At 43.4% G+C, this 21,943-nt stretch overlaps 1 protein-coding gene across 3 annotated transcripts in view; it reads right to left on the bottom strand.

The window, feature by feature from the left end:
* Positions 1–14,384: 14,384 nt before the first annotated feature.
* Positions 14,385–21,943, bottom strand: part of ESF1 (ESF1 nucleolar pre-rRNA processing protein homolog) — a 54,848-nt gene continuing 47,289 nt past the window's right edge. For all 3 annotated transcript variants that reach the window (XM_066595628.1, XM_066595629.1, XM_066595627.1), the window contains exons 13-14: positions 19,443–19,589; positions 14,385–14,799 (exon numbers count right to left, since the gene is read on the bottom strand). In XM_066595628.1, the coding sequence (XP_066451725.1) occupies positions 14,491–14,799; positions 19,443–19,589 (456 nt within the window). In that variant the 3' untranslated portion in view covers positions 14,385–14,490. The remainder of the gene's footprint in view (positions 14,800–19,442; positions 19,590–21,943) is intronic.

Below are 21,943 nucleotides of genomic sequence, written 5' to 3'. Positions count from 1 at the left end.
GACTGGGCGGGACTGCAGCTGTAAACACAGGCCAAAGTGAGGGACAGAGTTCTGGCGCGGGGCACAGCAGGAGCGGGTGAGATAAGTTTATCACTATTTGTTACGTTAGTGCATAGGGAAGTGGTTTTAGGAGATGTACAAACTTGGACAACTCCTTTAAGGTGCAAAATAAGCCTGTCACTAAGGTGTTAATATTGTATGTTGAGGGACTGCTATATATCTTAGAAAACCCTTTAATGCCCAGCTCAGCACAACATCTTATATCTGAAAGAGTCTTGCAAGCTAGAAAAGTTTTGGGACTTCTAATTAAGAATATGCATCATTCTGTATGCATAACATACTATTACCTCCTATATCCTTATGAACATGGCAAGCATGTAATAACCCCCTCATACAGAAGAATATCTTCCATCAGAGCAACCTAAGGGTACATGGGCAGTGCAAGAACAGGCTAAAACAAACTATTTAAAACATAGTTTCCATTGAAAAAAAACCAGGAACACATCATTGTAAATGATTACTATTCAGGGCATCATTCATCATTTCTGATTTACAAGAAAGTAGAACGAAAATTCAGTGCAGGGATTCGTGATACTCTAAGCGACCACTGCCAGCACTTTACAGTTAATGTTCTAAAACATTCCGCTTTGCTGTTTTGTTCTTTAGCAACCCTGGTTGTTTAAAGTATGTGTCAGTATGGCTTGAAAATGTTATTTTTGGATAACGCAAACAATACGATGCAGAAACAAGGGCCAACTGTCATTTCTGATTGGAAACAATAAATGTAATTTCGGAAGGCAGGAATAATATAAAACATACATGATTGTTCGTCGTGGGTCTGTGATCTTTTTTTTCCCCCTCTTTTCCAGTTGTTAAATAAATCAAAAACCTCTTGTGGATTTGACTTGTAATCTAAGATCTCCAAATGTCTCAATTCCACTTTCTGTAATCATTCATAATAATGTGCTAAAAATGATGGCCAAAACTTGAATGCATCTCGGTATAAAAGATTATCCAATGCTTTTTTAAAAAACAAAAGTCACCTATTAACAGTAGCACAAGATATTCTATATACTTATCCAATGCTAAGTAGTACGCGGTGCAGGATTTTCTTACTACATTAGTGGACTTCTGCTCTGTTTCACAGAAAGTTTATGTCTGAATGTGCCCAAGGCTATGTGCAGAGCATCCATATTCTACCTGCATTTTCTCCTACAATCTCAAAGTATCAGATCAGTTAAATTAGTGACAGGCTCGGACTGGCCCACAGGGGAACCGGTGAATCACTTTTTAGACAGATATTAAGCTATCCTCCAGTGTTTACGGGATATACCTCAAGCTTAAATCATATGTGCTGCTTGCTTGCTGTGAATTGTGTATTTTGCATTTCATCTGTTTGCATCGGTAAATGAAATTTTACTTTTAGTCACTTCTGCCATCCACCTCCCCCAAATGGCATCTTTCACCCATCCTTGCTGAGATGCTTTCCTTATCTAAGGAGAGCAATAAATTTCACTCCCCCCCTCCCCCTTTGGTCATTAGGTTTGCAATGCTAAAGTCAGCTGGCTAGTCAATTGGAACCTGATTAGCCACTCCCAGCTGTTTCCTAGTCGTACCTTAAACTTTTACTATAATATCAGTGTAAGCCTGTATGCCACGCGGGTGGCTGCCACGCGTATATGAGCTGTATTAAGTATGGGTTGCAGAAAGTATGATACAGTTTGACCATGGCAGTTCGACATGGTAGGAGACAGGTAGGCCACAAACTCTGCCTAAATGCTTTACACTTCAAAGCTATCGCTAATGCTGTCACTTCTGTTCTCATCCTTGCTCTTAGTTTCAGAACTTCTTTCAAGTGCCAACCTCTGGGGCACTCTATTCACATTAGCCCCTTTCTCCTGTCTTCACCTATGCACAACTCGCATGCACTCTTTACCTTCTTGCTTAGCCTCAAACCCCCTCATGTCACTAACAAAAATAACAGTCATCCTCATAAATCTCCTAATCATCTGCTAACCCTCACTATTCTGCTGTTACTAGCTTACTAGCTGCTGGGGATATCTCTCCCAATCCTGGCCCACCCTCCACTGCTCCTAGCTATCACCCCCTACCTGACTCACTAATAAAATCCCCTAGCCCAACTGCTAGCCCATGCGAACCCTCCCTTGACTCCTTTAAATGTGCGCTCTGGAACTGCCAGTCAGCATGCAATAAACTTCCCACTATCCACGACTTTTTTACTGCTAAATCTTTAAATCTGCTCACTCTCACAGAAACATGGATACAGCAGTCTGACACGGCCTCCCCTGCTGCACTGTCTTACAATGGCCTGCAGTTCTCCCATACCCCGAGACCAGATGACAGGCATGGCGTGGAGTAGGTGCTCTTCTCTCCCCGAAATGTACCTACCAGGTCATCCCCCCTGTACCCTCACTCACTTTTTCATGATTTGAAGTACATATGCTACGGCTTTTCCGCCCGCTGTCCATGCGAGTAGCAGTTATCTAGCGCCCCCCAGGTGCTGCTCGCCTGTTTTTGGACCACTTTGCTGCCTGGCTCCCCCACTTCCTATCCTGTGACATTCCAACCCTCATCTTAGGTGATTTTAACATCCCCACTAATGACCCCAACTCCCCATCTGCCTCTCAGCTTCTTTTGCTCACCTCCTCCCTTGGTCTCTCTCAACTCACAGCCTCTCCCACTCACAGGGATGGCAATACTCTTGATCTGGTCTTCCTCCGGCTCTGCTTCCAACTTCACTAACTCCCCTCTCCGGCTCTCAGATCATAACCTCCTCTCTTTCTCTGTCACGCTCCCTAATATCTCTCCAGACCTACCTACCTACAGTACCTACAGGAACCTTAAGGCCATTCACACCCAGAACTTTGCTGAATCCCTACAGTCCTCTCTGTCCCCAATCTCTCTCCTCACCTGCCCCAACCTGGCTGCCGCTCACTACAACACCGCTCTCAAACATGCCCTGGATGAAGCGGCGCCCCCCAGGACCCGAGCCATCCGATGTAGAACGCGGCAACCCTGGCTCATGCCTCAAACGCGCTTCATCCGGCAGTGCTCTAGAAGTACTGAACGGCTGTGGAGGAAATCGCAAACGTCCGCAGACTTCCTCCACTACAAATTTATGCTCAGGACCTACAACCTCGCCCTCCACCATGCCAAACAAGTCTACTTCACCTCTCTAGTCTCCTCACTATCCCACAACGGCTCTTTGATACTTTTCACCCCCTTTTCAGCCCTAAACCGCAGCCCCCGGTGACGGATCTCAGTGCTGAAGAGCTGGCTGCTTACTTCAAAAAGAAAATTGATGACATCCGTCATGAAATAACTTCCCGATCCCAGACTAGCCCTGACCCTAGTCTTGTCAGCACTGTATCTAGCTCCTAGTCTCCAAATTGCTCTTCTCTGCTCGCCCCACCACCTGTGCTAGCGACCCCCTTCCCTCACACCTCCTCCATTCCTTCTCCCCAGTGGTCATCTCCCACCTCACCACTATATTCAACCTCTCCCTGACCTCTGGCATCTTTCCCTCTTCTTTCAAACACACCATCATATCCCCACTGCTAAAGAAGCCGACTCTGGACGCGACTGATGCTGCCAACTACCGACCCATCTCAAACCTCCCCTTCATCTCCAAACTACTAGAACGCCTGGTTTACTCCCGCCTTGCAAGCTACCTATCAGAGCACTCTCTCCTAGACCCCCTACAGTCTGGCTTTCGACCTCAACACTCGACAGAAACTGCCCTTACAAGGGTATCCAATGACCTACTGACAGCCAAATTGAGGGGCGATTACTCCCTACTGATCCTCCTCGACCTTTCCGCAGCATTTGCCACTGTAGACCACAAACTCCTCCTCAGTATGCTACGCTCCATTGGCCTAAAGGACACTGCCCTCTCCTGGTTCTCCTCCTACCTATCTGACCGCTCTTTCAGTCTCTCCTTTGCTGGCTCTAACTCCCCTCCTCTTCCCCTTGCTGTTGGCGTCCCCCAGGGCTCCGTCCTCGGCCCCCTTCTTTTTTCGATCTACACAGCCCCTATTGGACAAACCATTAGATTTGGCCTCCAATACCACCTGTATGCTGACGACACCCAGCTATACACCTCTTCCCGTGACATCTCTGCACCTTTACTCCAAAACATCACCAACTGTCTGTCTGCTGTCTCTAACACCATGTCCTCTCTCTACCCAAAACTAAACCTCTCTAAAACTGACTTACTGGTATTTCCACCCTCCACTAACCGACCTCCTCCTGACATCTCCATCTCAGTGTGTGGCGCCACCATAACTCCTAGACAACATGCCCGCTGCCTTGGGGTCATATTTAACTCTGATCTCTCTTTTACCCCCTACATCCAATCTCTGGCCTGAACATGTCATCTGCACCTCAAGAACATCACAAGAATCCGCTCTTTTCTCACTGTGGACACATTAAAAACGCTTACTGTTGCCCTCATCCACTCCCGGCTCGATTATTGCAACTCGTTGCTGATCGGCCTCCCCTGCACCAGACTCTACCCTCTCCAATCCATCCTGAATGCGGCAGCCAGGCTCATCTTCCTGTCCAGCCGCTACTCGGACGCCTCTGTCCTGTGCTGGTCACTGCACTGGCTGCCCGTTAAATACAGAATTCAATTCAAACTCGCTACCTTCATCCACAAAGCCCTCCACAGTGCAGCGCCACCCTATATCGCCTCCCTCATCTCAATCCATCAACCAGCCCGGGCTCTCCGCTCTGCTAATGAAAGCAGACTGAGTGCCCCTTTCATTCGAACTTCTTATTCCCGCCTCCAAGACTTCTCCAGAGCAGCACCGGTCCTCTGGAACGCACTACCAAAGGCTACCCGAGCAATCCAGGACTCGCAGAACTTCAGGCGTGCTCTAAAAACGCACCTCTTCAGGGAGGCATACCGCATTCCCTAAACAAACCTCTCTGTACTCCGCCTGATAACATGCTCCCTGACCTACTGACTGCAATCCCTGCTAGCCATCATAAACCGCTCCTGCAGTCATACCGATTCTGCCGTCACACGGCTAAATGTCTGACCATTGTCTATGTGTAGAGCATCGCTCACTCTCCACCTCGCCATACCGTGCACATCTCCAGCCCCTTTACCCTCTGTATCACCCCATTACTTGTAGTATGTAAGCTCGTTGGAGCAGGACCCTCACCCCTATTGTTTCCATCAACTGATTACTATATGTAACCGTGGTTCTGTAATGTTTGTATTTTGTCTTTCTGTATTCCCCCCTGTCTATGTAAGCGCTGCGGAATATGTTGGCGCTATACAAATAAAGTTTATTATTATTAGATATTATAGATTTATACACATGCCCTTTGATTACACCACAAATATGAAATCCTTGTCTAGATGCTTCAAGGATATCCCAGACATACTGATATCCAGATTGTTGAAGGCTTTCGATTGTAGTTATACTTACCTTCCTGTCGATATGTGAAAAAGAATCTTCAGCTTTGTCATAGAGCCAGTTAGGGGTTACAGCATGGGAATCTTCCAGACTAATAATTACTTGAGATGCCATCAAGAGAGAGCATATATGTTTCAATGTCTATGGCAATGTCCACAAATACATCAGTTTTGATGGAGAGAATATGTATTTGCTAACAAACATTTAACTAATTATGTTCCATTTACTCCAGCCTGGGATGTATTTGGGTACTCCAGAGGCGTCGGTAATCCAGGGCTTAATTTTTTCCATTGAACAAAGAAAATGGCTTCTACCTCATTGGTTTCTTTTTTGCATTCCTCTAGATCAGCATTGGGGGGGGGGGGGGGGGTAATAGGCTGAACTGGATGGACATATGTCTTTTTTCAGCGTAACATACTATGTTACTATGATTTTGATGGGTTTTCAAAAAAAACACAAGGGTTATTGTTTGATTCCATTCCATTTGGTTTCCGTCTTAAATGGAACACATAGCCCCACAAAAAATGAACAAGTGAACAACAATTGCCCAGTGTAAAAGCATACAATCATTAGTAAGGTAGCAGTAAAGTCCCCTGGGGCAAGCACCAAGTCATGACTGTCTCCTAGGGGGACGTCACATCGTGACATTTTCTTGGCAGACTGTTTTTGCGGGATATTTTGCCACTGCCTTCCCCAGTTATCTTTTTACCCCGTCCCCTCCTCCCCGCCCAGCAAGCTGGGTACTCATTTTACAGACCTCGGAAGGATGGAAGGACGAGTCAACCTTGAGTCGGCTACCTGAACTACATGTGGAACCTGCAACCTTCAGGTCGTGAGTGAGAGCTTAGGACAGTATTTCTGCTGCCATAACACTCTGCACCACACGAGGCTTATAAGTATGCTTTAGCAACTATTTCAAATGATTATTCCAGTTTTTCCCAACTACAGTCCTTAAGGCACCCCAACAGGTCATGTTTTCAGGATATCCAAGGAAAGAACACCTGTGGCGATGTCTGAGGCATTCACAAAAATTACATCACCTGTGCAATATAGAGGAAATCCTGAAAACATGACCTGTTGGGGTGCCTTGAGGACCGGAGCTGGGAATCACTGGACTATTCAAATGATAGTTGTCCAGTATAAAGCCAACCTAAAGTATTAATGGCCTACTGTATTGATGTCCCATGATCCCTGTCTACCATTAAAACTAAAGAAGCCATAGTGCTCTAGCCTCTTCATTGTTCATCCAAGGATTGTGGCATGTCTGTAGGGCAGCTATGCCTGATGCTGCATTTCGGCCCTATACACGAGTTCTTGAAATCAGCGCACTATTGGAGATCAGACATAAAGTAATCAAATATTAGTGGCTTATCCTAAAGATTAGTGATGCATGAAGTTCGGTTAGTTCATTGAACTTTTGCAAAATACTCTGAGGGTGTTATACATGGCTTTTATGGCTCTTAGACAGTGTTATACACCAGTGTTCAGGACTAGTGTTGAACGAACAGAACCAGTAGAACCCTATTTCGCGTAGAACTTTACTAAAAGCTCAGTTCGGGTTTGTGCTGATTTGGACTTGTAGCAAAGTTTCACCCGAAACCAAGTTCTCCTAGTTCAGTTCGCTCAAGACTACTAAGGATCATCAATGTTTTAGTGTTAGAAAACCCCTTTAAGTCATTAAATATGATCGGTAGGTCAGCTACTGATTGATCTCTACATGTTAAAAGGGTGTCCTGTTTGTGGTTACAATAATAGTTACAATAATGGGGGAAAATAGAGTAGATTTACCTTTATGTAACTCCACAAACCCTCATCGTAAGAGATATAATATCTTGTAATATCATAAAGAATTATTTATTTTCTTACATAATCCGGTAGGTGGATCATTTGAAAGATTCTTTATATGCACATTCGGGTAGAAAGTATTCTCTTTGCATTCAAGCTCAGTAGATGAAGTTCACAAAAAAAGGGTCTTGTATTGACTGTGATTTCAAAAGCATTATGGTACAAGTAGTATGGAGGCTTGGGAGGCATTTCTTATGTACTATGTACTCCAGCACTTGGTGGTCCCATTCTGTGAGCTAGTGGGGCTTTTCTCTAGTTATGGGATTGCTGATGGACTACACCATTGCAGCACCTATAGTAAACTTTGGCAGGCTAAGTAGACTAGAAATTTGATTAAGTGGCTTGTGGGAAAGGTGGCATCCTATGATTGAGCCACATTAAAAATCGTTGAGCTCTCTCTATTACAAATTGATTTTTCTGTCAGTGTGTTGGACTGTGAAGATTGCACGACCGTATGATTTTATGCACTTACTAGAAATGTGTGTAATGGAAACGTCCACATACTTTAGTCATACTAAAGCATAAAATAGAACAAATGGTTTACTTAAAACCATTATATAATGTATTCAGTGATGATAAATCACTTTTGGGTGGGACGATATTCCATCTAACAATTATTTCCGCTTTGTCTTAAAGTCCATGTTTAACACCTGCTTTTAAGGGCCCCTTTTGGAATTATGGAGTACTGGAAATTACATTAACATAAGTTCACAAAAGTTAATTTTACCATGTTTGCCTGAGGATGTGGAATCATCAACAGTTCCATAACAATTGTTTGAAATTAGATAAAGATGAGATGCAGGGGATATTTCCAACCATAAGCTCATTTTAGTTTCTCAAAATAGGCCAAGATCCTCAAAAATCTTCCAAATAGAATGACTGTCTATAATTCCACCAGGTAATGAAAAGTACAGCGGATTACACCATTAAAACACATTTATCACTAGTGTAGGTTTCTGCTTCCTTTTTAAGTTATAGGAATAGGTGCAATTGCAGATTCTCTTTAAAAGGAACTATCTGGCTTTGGGCAAAATTTGTCTTGGGACTAGAGAGAGCAGTTATATTACCTGCTTTTGGTCTTCTGTGCTGATGCCCCTCTTATCCACTGGTTCTGAGCCCTGTTTTCTGCCATACATGGCAAGCAAAATCTTCAGACTACCAAATCCCCACAGTGCACTGGTATGGTTAGACTACCAATGCACTATACGTACTCTCTGATTGGACAGCATTGCTCATGTGATCAGGCTGGCCAATAAGAGAGCAGTGCACAGCGTGCATTACACAGCTAGACAATTGCAGTGGCCATCTTGAATGGCTGAAAACAAGAACCAGAACCAGAGCATCAGAGAAACATCAGTAGAGAAAAACTACAGGTAATATAGCCAACATGTTTCTCCACCCCTGGACGAAATATAGAGGAGGAAGAAGAGGAGGGGGTTAGTATAGGTCCAGAGGCAGGGGAGTGGGGCTACACAATGTTCCTTCCATTAATCACTAACCACAGCTATACTACGGGAATGGTGGGACCAACCAGAGGACACTCTTATGCCTGACCCCAAGGAATGTCGGGCTTCACCCTTAGGCACCTTGAGTTTGTATAGCCCGCATCAAAACAGATCATTACGAGGTGGACAAATCTCATTCCAGAAGTGGAGAGGGACTTCAAAAGTTCACCCTGAAAGTGTCGGTTTTTAAACAGCTTTTCCCCATGGCCGCAGGAATGCATCCGCGATGGAGAAAAGCTTTTGGGGCTCACAATGGACGAGCAGGAAGCCGCCACAACAGCACCACCAGCGGTAGCAGGGGAAGTCTAAAAAAGGTGTGGCATGGATTTCTTCAGCCTATCGCAGCCTGCAGCAAAAGCACAGGGTAGGGCTGATGGTCACATGATTGTCCAAGAGTATGTCAGCTCTTGCGTGGATGTACTCACACATGGTGTTGGTCCCTTTTATTTCTGGAGGTTTTAGCTGGACAAGTGGGTGGAGCTTGAACATGCATTAGGGGTGCTTGCCTTCCCTGCTGTCAGTGTGCTATCAGGGTGTTCAGCACAGCTGGGGGTGTGATAACTCACAGACCCATCTGTCTGTCCACAATGTGGATCAACTTACATTTATAAAAATAAAGCATGAATGGATTTCACCTGACTTCTGCACCCCTGTGGCAGATCCACCTGATTAATTAGCATGCTGGCAATGTTTACTGACCATAGATTTATATCAAGGACCACACAGGTGTTGCTGGTGGTAGTGGTGCTGCTCTTTTTCTCCCGTGTTCCCAAAATGAAAAATCTGCCAATATGGAAATATGGAGCTACAGCTCTCAAGGAGCAGTGTTCCCCAGAGTCAGCTTGCTAGACATTTACTGGATGAATGGAAGGAAATACAAGCTGAAGTGTATCAGACATTAGTAGAAAGTATGTCACAGAGAATATCTGCTGTCATTAGGGTCAAAAGGAGCCCCACCAAGTATTACCATATGGAAATAAATACTACTTCTGATTCTTTCACTGAAGTCCAATTACTTTTGTTATGGTAGTGTATGTCTATTCACTGTGGATTTTTGAAATTGCGTTTCTATTATGGTACATTCACATAAGCGAGTTTCTCCAGAATGTTTTTTGCGTTGCAGGACGTACTAAACTTGCACTGAAATAGACCCCATTGTTTTCAATGGGTCTATTTACACGTGTAATTTTTCTCTAACACTAATATTTCATGATAGAAACTTTACAGCACGTTTCTACGACTCTGCAGAGATATTACCCATTATTTCCATTGGGTGAGGAAAAAAAATTGCATTACACTCGCATGTGGTTTAATTTGTCCTATCGAAAATACATGCGATTTTTACACGCGTGAAAAAAAAAAGGGAAGAAAATTGCATATTCAGCGATTCCCTCGCAAATTGCAATGCACTCACAGAGATCAACACAATTCTACAAGCGCAGTATCCGTCCGGGTTTCTTGAACCCTTACCGCGTTCGCCCATGTGAATGCACTCTTAAATGTTATCAAAGTGCCAAGGACCACTTGTCTGTGAGTGACTGTGTGAGTTACATGCTCCGCCCCTGATCACATGATGGTGACATCATCACAGGTGCTGCTTCACTTTTTTAAAAAAGCCTGCGGAGTCAGACAGCAGCTGTGTGCTGACAGGACATGTGATGATGTCACCGTCATGTGATCACCCATAGGCTATTAGCTCTGCCCATTATTACATGACAGGGACCTCATCACAGAGTCAGATGGCAAATGTATGTAGCAGGGTTGTGTGTGCTATGTATTACATGTGCATGTAGCAGAGCAGTGTATGATGTGTGTGTGACATGCATGTAGCAGAGCTGTGTGGTAAGTGGCACTCTGCGCCACCAGAAACACTGCTACTATAATTTCCTAATAATCACTGGTGTTTTCTATATCTGTTTCATTGTAGCTGCTGTAATAGATTTCCTTCTGGTCAAGGAAACCACTGACACTGACTTTCTGATCTGGGTCAGATAGTTTGTTGTAGTGCTCATTTTTGTAACTGAAAAGAGAAACCCAATTGAAATGCATGTAACAAGATATTCCAACATAATCCATAATTGCTGAAACTTTCTTTCAGGGCTCCCCTAGGAAATCTTTGCAACCTCACAGACAGCCCGAGATATTAAATACTCAATTCTTCTGACACAGGTGGAAATTATTTGACATCTGCAAACATTTGTGTCCATAAGGAAAAGCCAAGATAATAAAGGCCTGCAGACACTCTCATCATATTTTACAGGTAAGTCATCTTTTATGTTGTTGTGTACTGTTCTATACAAAAATGTAAGAATAATGGATAACAGGCTGTCTGAACACTACAAAAGGGTAAGCATTCTATATCGATGCTATTAGACTCAGATGAATTTAATTTATGATACAATGATGATTCATGAGATTATCATCTAATAGCCATCCTGATCTGTTGCATTTGTTCACTTTTTCTGATGGAGTCATATACTTTGTTACTTCCTGCGCTTGGCTCGGGACAATATCTTCACTTCTAAGAAATACATTTTGTCTGATCTCATTCCTGTATTAGTTCAATCTGTATATGATTCATATTTCATGCGAATACCCTCGATGGTGTTCAGGTGCTGATAATTCTGATAAATCCTTCATAGATACTCTAATTCACTGCCCAGACATATAGCAAAGTAAAAAAGTGGAATAATCTGCATGAAAAACGAAAAGTGAACATGTACACAGACACACTTGCCCTTTTACGATTGGAGCTTCCCTGTATGTGTGAATCCACATTAGAATGGGAGCATCCAGCGAGCTGAGTGACTTCCAATAAGGCCTGATCATCATTGCTAAAATAGCATAGGCCAGTACTTCAAAAACTGCCGACATTGTGGGGTTTTTCTTGTGCAACAATCTTGAGAGTATCCTTAAAATTGTGTGACTTAGGAAAAACATTCAGTGGACATAAACAACTTGCGGATGAAAGGGGTCAGAGAGGGTGTCAAGAATCATTTTTAAGAACTGAGAGTGCACAGTCAAGCAAATTGCAGTCAAATACATACTGGTGTTTCAACTAATGTGTTCAGATGCACAACTAGTCGTTCCTCAGCATGGAGTATATTTTACTCACTTTCATGCAGTTCAACCTTCTATTTGCTTCTCATGTTATATTTGTATGTGCAATTAAACATTTTTTTCCACAAAAGCATAATACAAGCAAAGAAGAAATACTAGGTGTAAAGGTCAGCATAAGATAAAACTCCAGCCATTTAGGTGTTTATGGGACACTAACTCCCAAACTCCTTACTTATGCAAAGAGGATCATATAATCACAGAAGAGGTCCAAAGGAACTTTGCTGCGTATTCAAGCAATCCCAGATACATAACTGCCAGCACAGTTGTAATGAGCATTGTAGCTGTGAATTTATGAGGGTAATCCTAAAACACTAAAACTAGCCTCTGTTTGTGTGTCTCTGTGGATGATCCCTTCTTCTTCTTCTCTCCTCTCTATAGACTGAAATGTTTTATGGTCAGTGTAATCTGATCACTCAGTGAAGCTGAAAATACCATCTCTACTTCAGTTGTGCAGTGTTTTGTCAGTGAATTCAGACAGATCAGGAGGCAGAGGAGAGGAGGAGTGGAGTATGAAAGGTAGATAAATCATTTTTCTGTATTAAATTATATTCGCTTATACTATTGCTTTATAGAAAATTGTTTATAATCAGAGGTACACTTTAAGATTTTACCTTTTTGTCTACGGCCCCCTGTCCATGGCCAAGGCAAAATATCGCTAGCGATATTTTCTGCCGCGGGGGAGAAGGGGGGAAAGCTGACAGGTTACCGTGATGAGCCTTTCTAATATGATTTAAATCGCAGCATGCTGCGATTGCCGCGAATCTCCGCGGTGAGCCTGTGATCGGAGAATCGCTATGATTCTCCGCTCGTGGATGCCGGTGGTGCACTTTCCATAGTAATCCTATAGAAAGCTTTACAGAGCGTGATCAGCGGGCGATTTATTGCCGGCGGATCATCGTCCGTCAACAGGCAGCCATAATGGTAGGAATTTCTGGAAGTGAATAAATCAGATGCAGAGGGGAGCTGCTAAAATATCTCTATGTACAACAAACAAGGAGAATCAATACAAGTTCTTTTGACATCATACACCAGAATCACTTCATAAACTCAATCTGTAAACCCCCCCACGTGTGGGAGATGCAAAACCTCTATAGGTTCCCTATTTCATGTATATTTGAACTGTGCCCTAATAAGCCCATTCTGGAGAGAGGTCAGACTATTTCTCCACCAGATTTTTGACCTGGATATCCATTTGACCCCAAAGGCCTATTTGCCTAATATTTTTGCTACGATTATAGAAATAGCCTTCACCAGACTACTTCATCACTTTCTAATGGCTGCATGTTGCCCGATTTCACTCTACTGGAAACAAACCTTCATGCCTACAGTTGAATTAAAAGAAAAATGAAACATTTCACAATGCGATCTCTTCTGCTAAAGGTATCAAATGTGACTAGTTATTAGTATTATTTATAGTACCAGTGTTTCTGGATGCACAATGCACCACTTACTAATGTAATATATAGTGAAAGGCATTGGAGTTGGTCAAAATATTTCCGTGCAAATAGTAAGCTATTGGCATTCTTTACAATTTTCCAGAACATTGCAAACAGTGATTTACGAACTTCAGCAGCTTGCTGAGGAGACATGTTGGCTCGTTGCTTTTGCATATTAGCTGCATGTAATTTATGAATTTCAGCTGCTCGCTGAGGAGATATGTTCGCTTGTAGCTTTCCTATATCTGCTGCACAAGATGTACAAACTTCAGCTGGAGGCATATACGCTCCATTAACTTCACTGCAGTGTTGAACCCTCTGTGGTGACATGTTTGCACGACAGCGACAGTTAGTTTCAACATTGAACAACGGTTCATGATTAGATGAAGGCTCAACTGGTGTTGGCGGCATTAGCACTTGAGATGACATTATATCACGTTATGGAGACTGTGAAGATAATGGTGAAAGACTATGCTTCAATGTTGTTGTTGGTCAATATGCACTGCCAGCTATGCATGTGTACATTTGTGAGGTGTCATTTACTGGACTCTCCACACAGGTGTGCAGCTGTCTCACAAACAGCTACAAACTGCTAGACTGAGAGCTGGTGTATCTGTAACAACTGAGGCTGCGGAGATTTGTGAGGGATGTAGTCCACCCATAACCCCTCATTCAGTGCACAAGGATAAAGACCATGTGACTGATTGCATGACAGTGACGTCATCACAGGTCCTGTGAGCACACGGCTGCTGTCAGGCTACGCTTTATATATGCATTAGGACCTGCAATGATGTCAACGTCATGTGATCAGGGGGCGGAGCAAGTGAAGCACTCAAAAACACACTCACGGACAAGTGGTCGTTAGCACTTTGATAGGAGTCTTTAGCCCCCTGCAGCATTTCCGAATAAAACATAAGTAGCAGCGAGGTACATACCTGTCTCGGGTTCATGCTGTCCATAGTTTTAGCAGCACGAGGTTGGTGACAGGTTCCCTTTAATATGTCGTCATTGATACATACAATATTACAATGAGCTGTAAAATGATTTATTTCTGTGCAGGTATATACACAAAGCTGTCTGTCCATCAGAGCGCTCTGTTGTGTAATGCTCCCATGTGCATCTCTCAGAGTCAAACACCTATTTAGTTTTCTGTCTTTTGGAAGCTTGAAATTGCTGTGTTTTAGTCTTTATAGATTTCAGCAGTGAAGACAGAGCCGGATCTACCACTGTTCTAGTTGATGTTCCACTTTTATCACCAGTCTCTAGTTTTTCCTGCTGTTTCTTAGCTGTCTCTGTGTAATTCTTCTGCTCTTGAACTCTCCTTCGTGCTTTTTCTTCCAATACTTTGCCCATAGCTTTGGTTTTCTTGAAGTTGGGATCTGAAGGGTCCACGTTGTATAAATGTGATGTGTACATCGCCTGGAATCTTGAATCTTCAACATTTATCTGTAGTAAAGAAAATGCATAAATGATTTATATAAGAACATCTCTAGCGAAAAATGGTCCCTTATCTCTCACCAAAGTAGAACCAAGCTCCTGCAGCCGTGAGGGGGCAAGACCTATAGCTTAGGCAACCACGTTCAATAATCGAAGAGGAAGCGCCAACTCAACTCCCCCTTCCTTCCTAAGTTCTTTCTTAGGCACAGAATTTTAGCTTTATTAACTATGGTTGATAGCATTGTTAAAGTTCCTTTTAAGCGCTTCTCACCCTGACCTTGCTATCCACCATGGATACATCTATACAGCTGTTGTATCCAGAACTTGCACTGATGGATGCTTCTAAGCCCGAACTTCTTGTATGCAATTTGCAATACATGGTTCTGTACTTCTTAGGCTATATCTGTGCTGTACACTAGCAGTTCTTAAAGGGGTTGTCCCGAGGCAGCAAGTGGGTCTGTACACTTCTGCATGGCCATAATAATGCACTTTGTAATGTACATTGTGCATTAATTATGAGCCATGCAGAAGTTATAAAAAGTTTTATACTTACCTGTTCCGTTGCTGGCGTCCTCGTCTCCATGGTGCCGACTAATTTTCGCCCTCCGATGGCCAAATTAGCCGCGCTTGCGCAGTCCGGGTCTTCTGCAGTCTTCTATGGGGCTCCGTGTAGCTCCGTGTAGCTCCGCCCCGTCACGTGCCGATTCCAGCCAATCAGGAGGCTGGAATCGGCAGTGGACCGCACAGAAGAGCTGCGGTCCACGGAGGAAGAGGCCATCTTCAGCGGTGAGTAGAGAAGTCACCGGAGCGCGGGGATTCAGGTAAGCGCTCCGGTGAGCTTTCTTTACCTCCCTGCATCGGGGTTGTCTCGCGCCGAACGGGGGGGGGGTTGAAAAAAAAAAAAACCCGTTTCGGCGCGGGACAACCCCTTTAATGCACAGATGACCACCAGGGGTAGAAAGGAACAATTCGCATATCTTCACACAGCAGGGAATTTAATTCCTTGGAAGGTGAGTAAGAAAACCTAATAACTTTTGTTTAGGGAAGGCCTTGGAATGAGAATAGGGCTGGGTCCACACGGGGGCCGATTTGCAGTGGAACATCCATCAGCCGCACTATTGGGTACAGGTTTTGAAATTTGTTTTATCATGTATTTCTGTGCGGAATTCACTCCCTCATTGAGAAGAGGGGATGAATTCCACAGTGGAAACGGGGATAAAATTGACATGCCTTGGAATTGAATTCCGCACCGCATGTCAATTTCTGCATGGGGTTTTGTACTGATTATTTTCACAGCTTGTGGATGAGATTTTCAAAATCTCATTTACTTTGATGCCATTGTAAATGTTGTGTAATTTCTGTGCGGACCCTTGCGCGGCAAATCTGCCCGGTCTCTACCCCCTCTAAGTGTGGCCATACACAATAGACATAGATCAACCAAACTTGCTGATTTTGGCAGGACCTGACAATCATTTTATATGTATAGGGGCCTCCCAACTCTTCCCTGATGGAGATAAGGAGCAAGATAAGAACAAGAGTCCCTAAGGTCCAAGAATTAATGGAGCAGTGATCATGTGTGCACTACTGCTCCATTTCAACTGGATCACTAAGTACCAGCACTGGCAGTCCCATTGAGTAGAAGAAAGGTGACCACAGCTCGCTCCATTTATTCAAGGACCGTTTTAATCCCTGTTCTCATGATGCTTGGACCTCACCAGTCACATACTTATTCCCTATCCTGAGGGTAAGAGAGAAGGTATTTTCATAGGACAACTTCTTTAATAATTTGGATCCCATCTGAAAACAAGGAAAGCTAGGTACCACACAAATAGAATAAAATATGTTTGCTGCCAAATGCAAATTGAACTTAAATGTTCCTCACGAACGTCTTTTGTAAAAACAAAGTCATTTAAATAGTTATTGCAAAAATACCCCAAGAACTTTTGGAGGCAGAGAAAACCATCGATATGATCTCAGAAGAAAAGAGAGGGAGAAACATTATTATATTTCTGCTAAAATTAGGAAAATTATGTCTGTGAGCAGCTACAGAGGAAACACATGGTGCTTTGTGGGCAGAGAGGACAGAACAAAACTAGACAACAATAGCTATGTGTTTTATTTCCCCTTTAGAAGAATGCTATAATAAAAAGTCTGGTTGGATGGATCCTCCCCAAACTCTAACCAGCTCACTCCCTTGGATGCAGAAGATATTAAAGTATGTCTGTATTATGCCCCAGCATCAACCACAGGCAGAGAGTAGAATATCCACCATCTAACGCTCTTCGGTCATGAGAACATGGATGGCTTAAGAGGCAAATGCAATTTCAAACAGAAACTGTGGTCTTTTGTTCTGAGCTTTGATCAAGTGAGAAAGAAATGATACAGAAAATAAATAAAAAAAATCTTAAAAATTCAAGACTACAAACTAAATGTGAAGAAAATGAACTTTAACCTGTGGAGCCACCTTCTGGAAAAAATTAGCGGATATCATAAAAAAATAATTCCTCAATATGATCTTCTCATCTCCATTATTCCCTTTAGCCCCTTACCCATACTTATAACCCGTGGTGCCATGTTTTTTGTTCATTTTTCAATACAAATCCTATGCCCGTCTATCATGTGCTGTTCATAAGGGAAACCACACATAGGCCTAGCCGATTCCTGGCCACAAGACCACCAAGAACACAGACCTTATTGACTTAATTAAAGTGGTTGTAACTTGAGACAAGCGAGTATACTCGCTAAGGCTAACTACTCGAGCGAGTAGTGCCTTAGTCGAGTATCTGCCCGCTCGTGTCTAAAGATTCGGGTGCCGGCGGCGGGCGGGGAGATCCCTCTCTCCCCCCTGCTCACCGTCGCAACTCACCTGTCACCCGCACCAGCAGCCGAATCTTTACACACGAGCGGGCAGATACTCGACTAAGGCACCACTCGCTCGAGTAGTTAGCCTTAGCGAGTATGCTCGCTCATCTCTAGTTGTAACAAGATCACAACTGCTGTTCATATGCCCATATTCCAAGGCAGTGCCACTCATCCTCTTTTCCTCTGCTTCTTCTTTATATTGACTTATATGAGCCCCACTGTCCGTCACTCCTATGGAGACGGCTGCACTACAGGTCATTGTGCACTTAACGCAACACCAAAAGCCGAGGCTAACTTTACTGAGATAAATCCTTTGATCTACAGTGGACCTGCAGATTGGAGCACTGTTTATATTCATTACGTTTGTCCATGGGCTATGCCTGGTATTACAGTTCATTAGCAATCAAGTGAATAGGGCTGAACTGCAATATCAGACACAACACATATACAAGACTGGAGCGGTTTCTTGAAAGAAAAAAAAAAAAAAAAAGCCTATCCAATTTTTCTAATCCTGGATAGCCCCTTTGAGTCTGCATTGTAACTTTGTACTTCACCTGGACAGACAAAAATTCACATCCTGCAGTGTCGGGGTATGTATGAAGAGAGATCGCACTCTTCATACAACGCAGGCGCCAACTGTTTCTGACAGCCGACACCTGGCAGCAACAGCTAAAATTTACCGCGCAGCTGATTGGAGCTGTTAACCTTTTAAATGCTGCTGTTGATTCTGACAGCAGCATTTAAATCCCGCTCAGATCAGCAGGGATCCGTGTGGGTGGATTGGCAGCCGGGGGCCTCCTGAAAGGCCCCAGGGCTGTCTTGGCAGAATGCCTATAAAGCCATGCCTGTGGGGTGGCTTGATAAACTGCCTGCCCGATCACAGTATGATGTAATGCCACAGCAATACATTATACTACAGGAGCAATCAAAGAATCGCAACTAGTTGTCCCCTCTGGGGGAAAAAAAAGTAAAAATAAGAACAATAAAGCTTTACTGATTATATAAAAAAAAAGTAATTATTCCGATGGTGGAATTTTTTAATTTTTTTTTTCATTTTACTCCATGTAGAACTTTTAAAAAGTTTTTCAGTACATTATATGGTACATTAACTAGTAACATTGAAAAATAAAACTTGTCCCGCAAAAAACAAGCCCTCATACAGCTACGTCAATGGATAAATAAAGGAGTTACGATTTTTTAAAACGGGGGAGGAAAACCTAAAAATGGGAAAAAAAGGGCCAAGTCCTTAAGAGGTTAGAGGGTAATTAAACTTTTTTTCAAATTTCTGACACGTCATAGTGACCTGCCAGAAGTTTTGATCAGTGGGGGTCTGGGTGCCGAGACCCCCACTCATCGCTAAAGCAAACAAGCAGAAACACTCAGCAGAGTGCTGTGCTTATTTAGCTGTTTCTGTCACTGCTTGTGAACGGGCTTTACAGAAAGTCTATGGAGTTTGTACACTGCTCACAGTGACAGCCAAATGAGCAGAGTGCTTTTGCCCATTCATTTTAGCGATTGGTGGGGTCTCAGCTAAAAGCTCAAAGCAATAACAGAAACAGCTGAATGAGCACAGCACTCAGCTGAATGCTTCTGATTGTTCGCTTTAGCATCCAGACCCCCACTGATCAAAACTTCTGACATGTCACTATGACAAATCAAAGTTTGAAAAAAGTTTAGTTACCTTTTAAAGTGAGGTAAGTAAAAAAAATGGCCTAATAAGAAGTGAAGGGTTATGTACCTTGTATAATACAGCGGCTCATAAATGGGGTGGTTACTATAAGAATCCATACCTGGAAATCATCTTCCACTAATTCATCCTTCTTCTTCAGCTTCTTCTTCTTACTGCGACTCAGGTTTTGCTGCTCTACAATCTTATCATAATTGAAATGTTTCCGGCCGTCCTCAACATCATCCATCATGAGCAATGCCATTTCCGCCTAAAATCCAAAAGGGAATTTTTTAAACATTTCTATCAGCAATACTTTATCACAGATCATTGATATCGGGTGGGAGAAACAAACATTCAATATAAACAAATAATTGGCTTCTGATCTTAGCTGCCTTAGGCCGCCTACACACTGACGGATGTCGCATGCAGGAACCCGCAGCAGAATCCAACCCTGACCACAGACGGCGTCTGCACGTACCTGTCATTTTTCATCTTTATCTGTACTGCAGATGACTGCAGCAAACCGCCATCAGACATGCGCAGTACAGATTTCTTTTTTAAAGGTTTACTTTTCCCGCGCTGTTGCTAGGCGATGACATGGAATACACAACCTTTCTGCATTGTTGATTGCGGAAGGGCTGCGAGTCGGACGGTTTCCATTAACTTCAATAGAACACGCTACGATTTTTCCTATGCTTCCAGAAATCGCAGTTCGATTCTGCGAGTGTGCAGGAAGAAGCGATTTTCCATAGCATGCAATGAACGTTATTTGCTGCAGATCTGCGATGCGGATGCCGACCGCGGATTCCGCAATGTAAATCCGTTGGTCTACAGGTGGCCTTAAAGGGTTATTCTCACCGCTAGGATAGGACATCCCTTCATGATTGTAGGCAGCATCAAACACAAGTTCATTGGGCCCACCAGAGAAAATAATTCAGAGGGCCCACCATTTGTGTATACAGGAAATGTACACGTCCAAGTTTCAGCAATTTTTGTTATCACTGCACATGCAGAACTTCTCATCAATAATAGGATATCTAGTTATTTGTTCCAAAGTCAACTCCAAATATGATTGTCTTATGCTAGACCTTTGGGGCCCTGTTTTATTAGGGGTCCAATATTGTATCAGAGCTTAAAGGGGTTGTCCCGCAAAAGCAAGTGGGGTTATACACTTCTGTATGGCCATATTAATGCACTTTGTAATGTACATGGTGCATTAATTATGAGCCATACAGAAGTTATCAGAAATTATTCACTTACCTGTTCCGTTGCTGGCGTCCTCGTCTCCATGGTGCCGTCTAATTTTCAGCGTCTAATCGCCGGATTAGACGCGCTTGCGCAGTCCGGTCTTCTTCTTTCCTGAATGGGGCCGCTTGTGCCGGAGAGCGGCTCCTGGTAGCTCCGCCCCGTCACGTGCCGATTCCAGCCAATCAGGAGGCTGGAATCGGCAATGGACCGCACAGAAGCCCTGCGGTCCACCGAGGGAGAAGATCCCGGCGGCCATCTTCACCAGGTAAGTAAGAAGTCACCGGAGCGCGGGGATTCAGGTAAGCACTATCCCGTTTTCTTTTTTAACCCCTGCATCAGGTTTGTCTCGCGCCGAAAGGGGGGCTATTGAAAAAAAAAAGACCCGTTTCGGCGCGGGACAACCCCTTTAAAGTATCCTCCACCGCTCGCCGTCAATGGGTAACATCATGTTTGTTTTTTTTAGACGCGTTTTATTGAAGGATACAATTATTTTGTTATAAATAACATAAAATGTAAAACAGTGTACACATTACACGAGGCGTTGACAACATAGGCTTTCACTCTGTAGGCATGACAGACACAAATAAAATAGTAAAAAGGTATAGAATGTCATCTGTCACCCAGTAGAACCCACTTCAGGACAATAAAATATTAATGCACCACTGACATTAAGAGCTTGTATTTTGCTAAGAAGCTACTTGAGACAGAACCGTGGGGAGAGCTGAGGCCAAATATCTGTCAAGTCGCACCACTGACCTCACACTTTGGTAAACTTTTGAGGGCATCAGATATTTTTATATACAATTTTCTGGAAGGGAACTTCAGTGTTAATGAGCAATTTCCACAGAGAACTGTAGGGAGCTTGATTCCCCATCCAGCGAATCACCATATCTTTCCTAGCTACAAATACAATCTCCTCGAGAAAAATTGTGAAGTTTCCAGATTTCCTCATCTAGTATACCGAACAGGTGTATTTCAGGGGTATCATCAATGGGAGATTCCAAATCATCCAGCAGAACCTCCATAAACACGGACCAAAACAGTCTCATAATGTGGCAATCCCATATAAGATGGCAAAAATCAGCATGGTCCTCCTGACATCTAGGACATCGGTCATGGGCCAGTCTATGTAGTTTTGATAATAAATTAATACAACAGTATATTTTCTATTAGTGGTAATGGAGAAAAATCAATGCAACTCATGAGCATCATTCCACAGCTCATTCGATAATGATAGAATCAGAGTGCTTTTAGATGAGCCAAGTTCTTGTTTGAATGAGTCAGTGATGTCACCGCCAGCTCGTTCTCTCTCGGGCAGCCTGTATAGACAGGCAGATACATCGTTGGCTCGTTCAAGCGAGAAATCGTTCAGTC

Source organism: Eleutherodactylus coqui, chromosome 3, assembly GCF_035609145.1.
Source record: "Eleutherodactylus coqui strain aEleCoq1 chromosome 3, aEleCoq1.hap1, whole genome shotgun sequence".
Classification (NCBI taxonomy): Eukaryota; Metazoa; Chordata; class Amphibia; order Anura; family Eleutherodactylidae; genus Eleutherodactylus; species Eleutherodactylus coqui.
The sequence above is the reverse complement of the archived record's forward strand: the minus strand, read 5'-3'. Positions and strand labels throughout refer to the sequence as shown.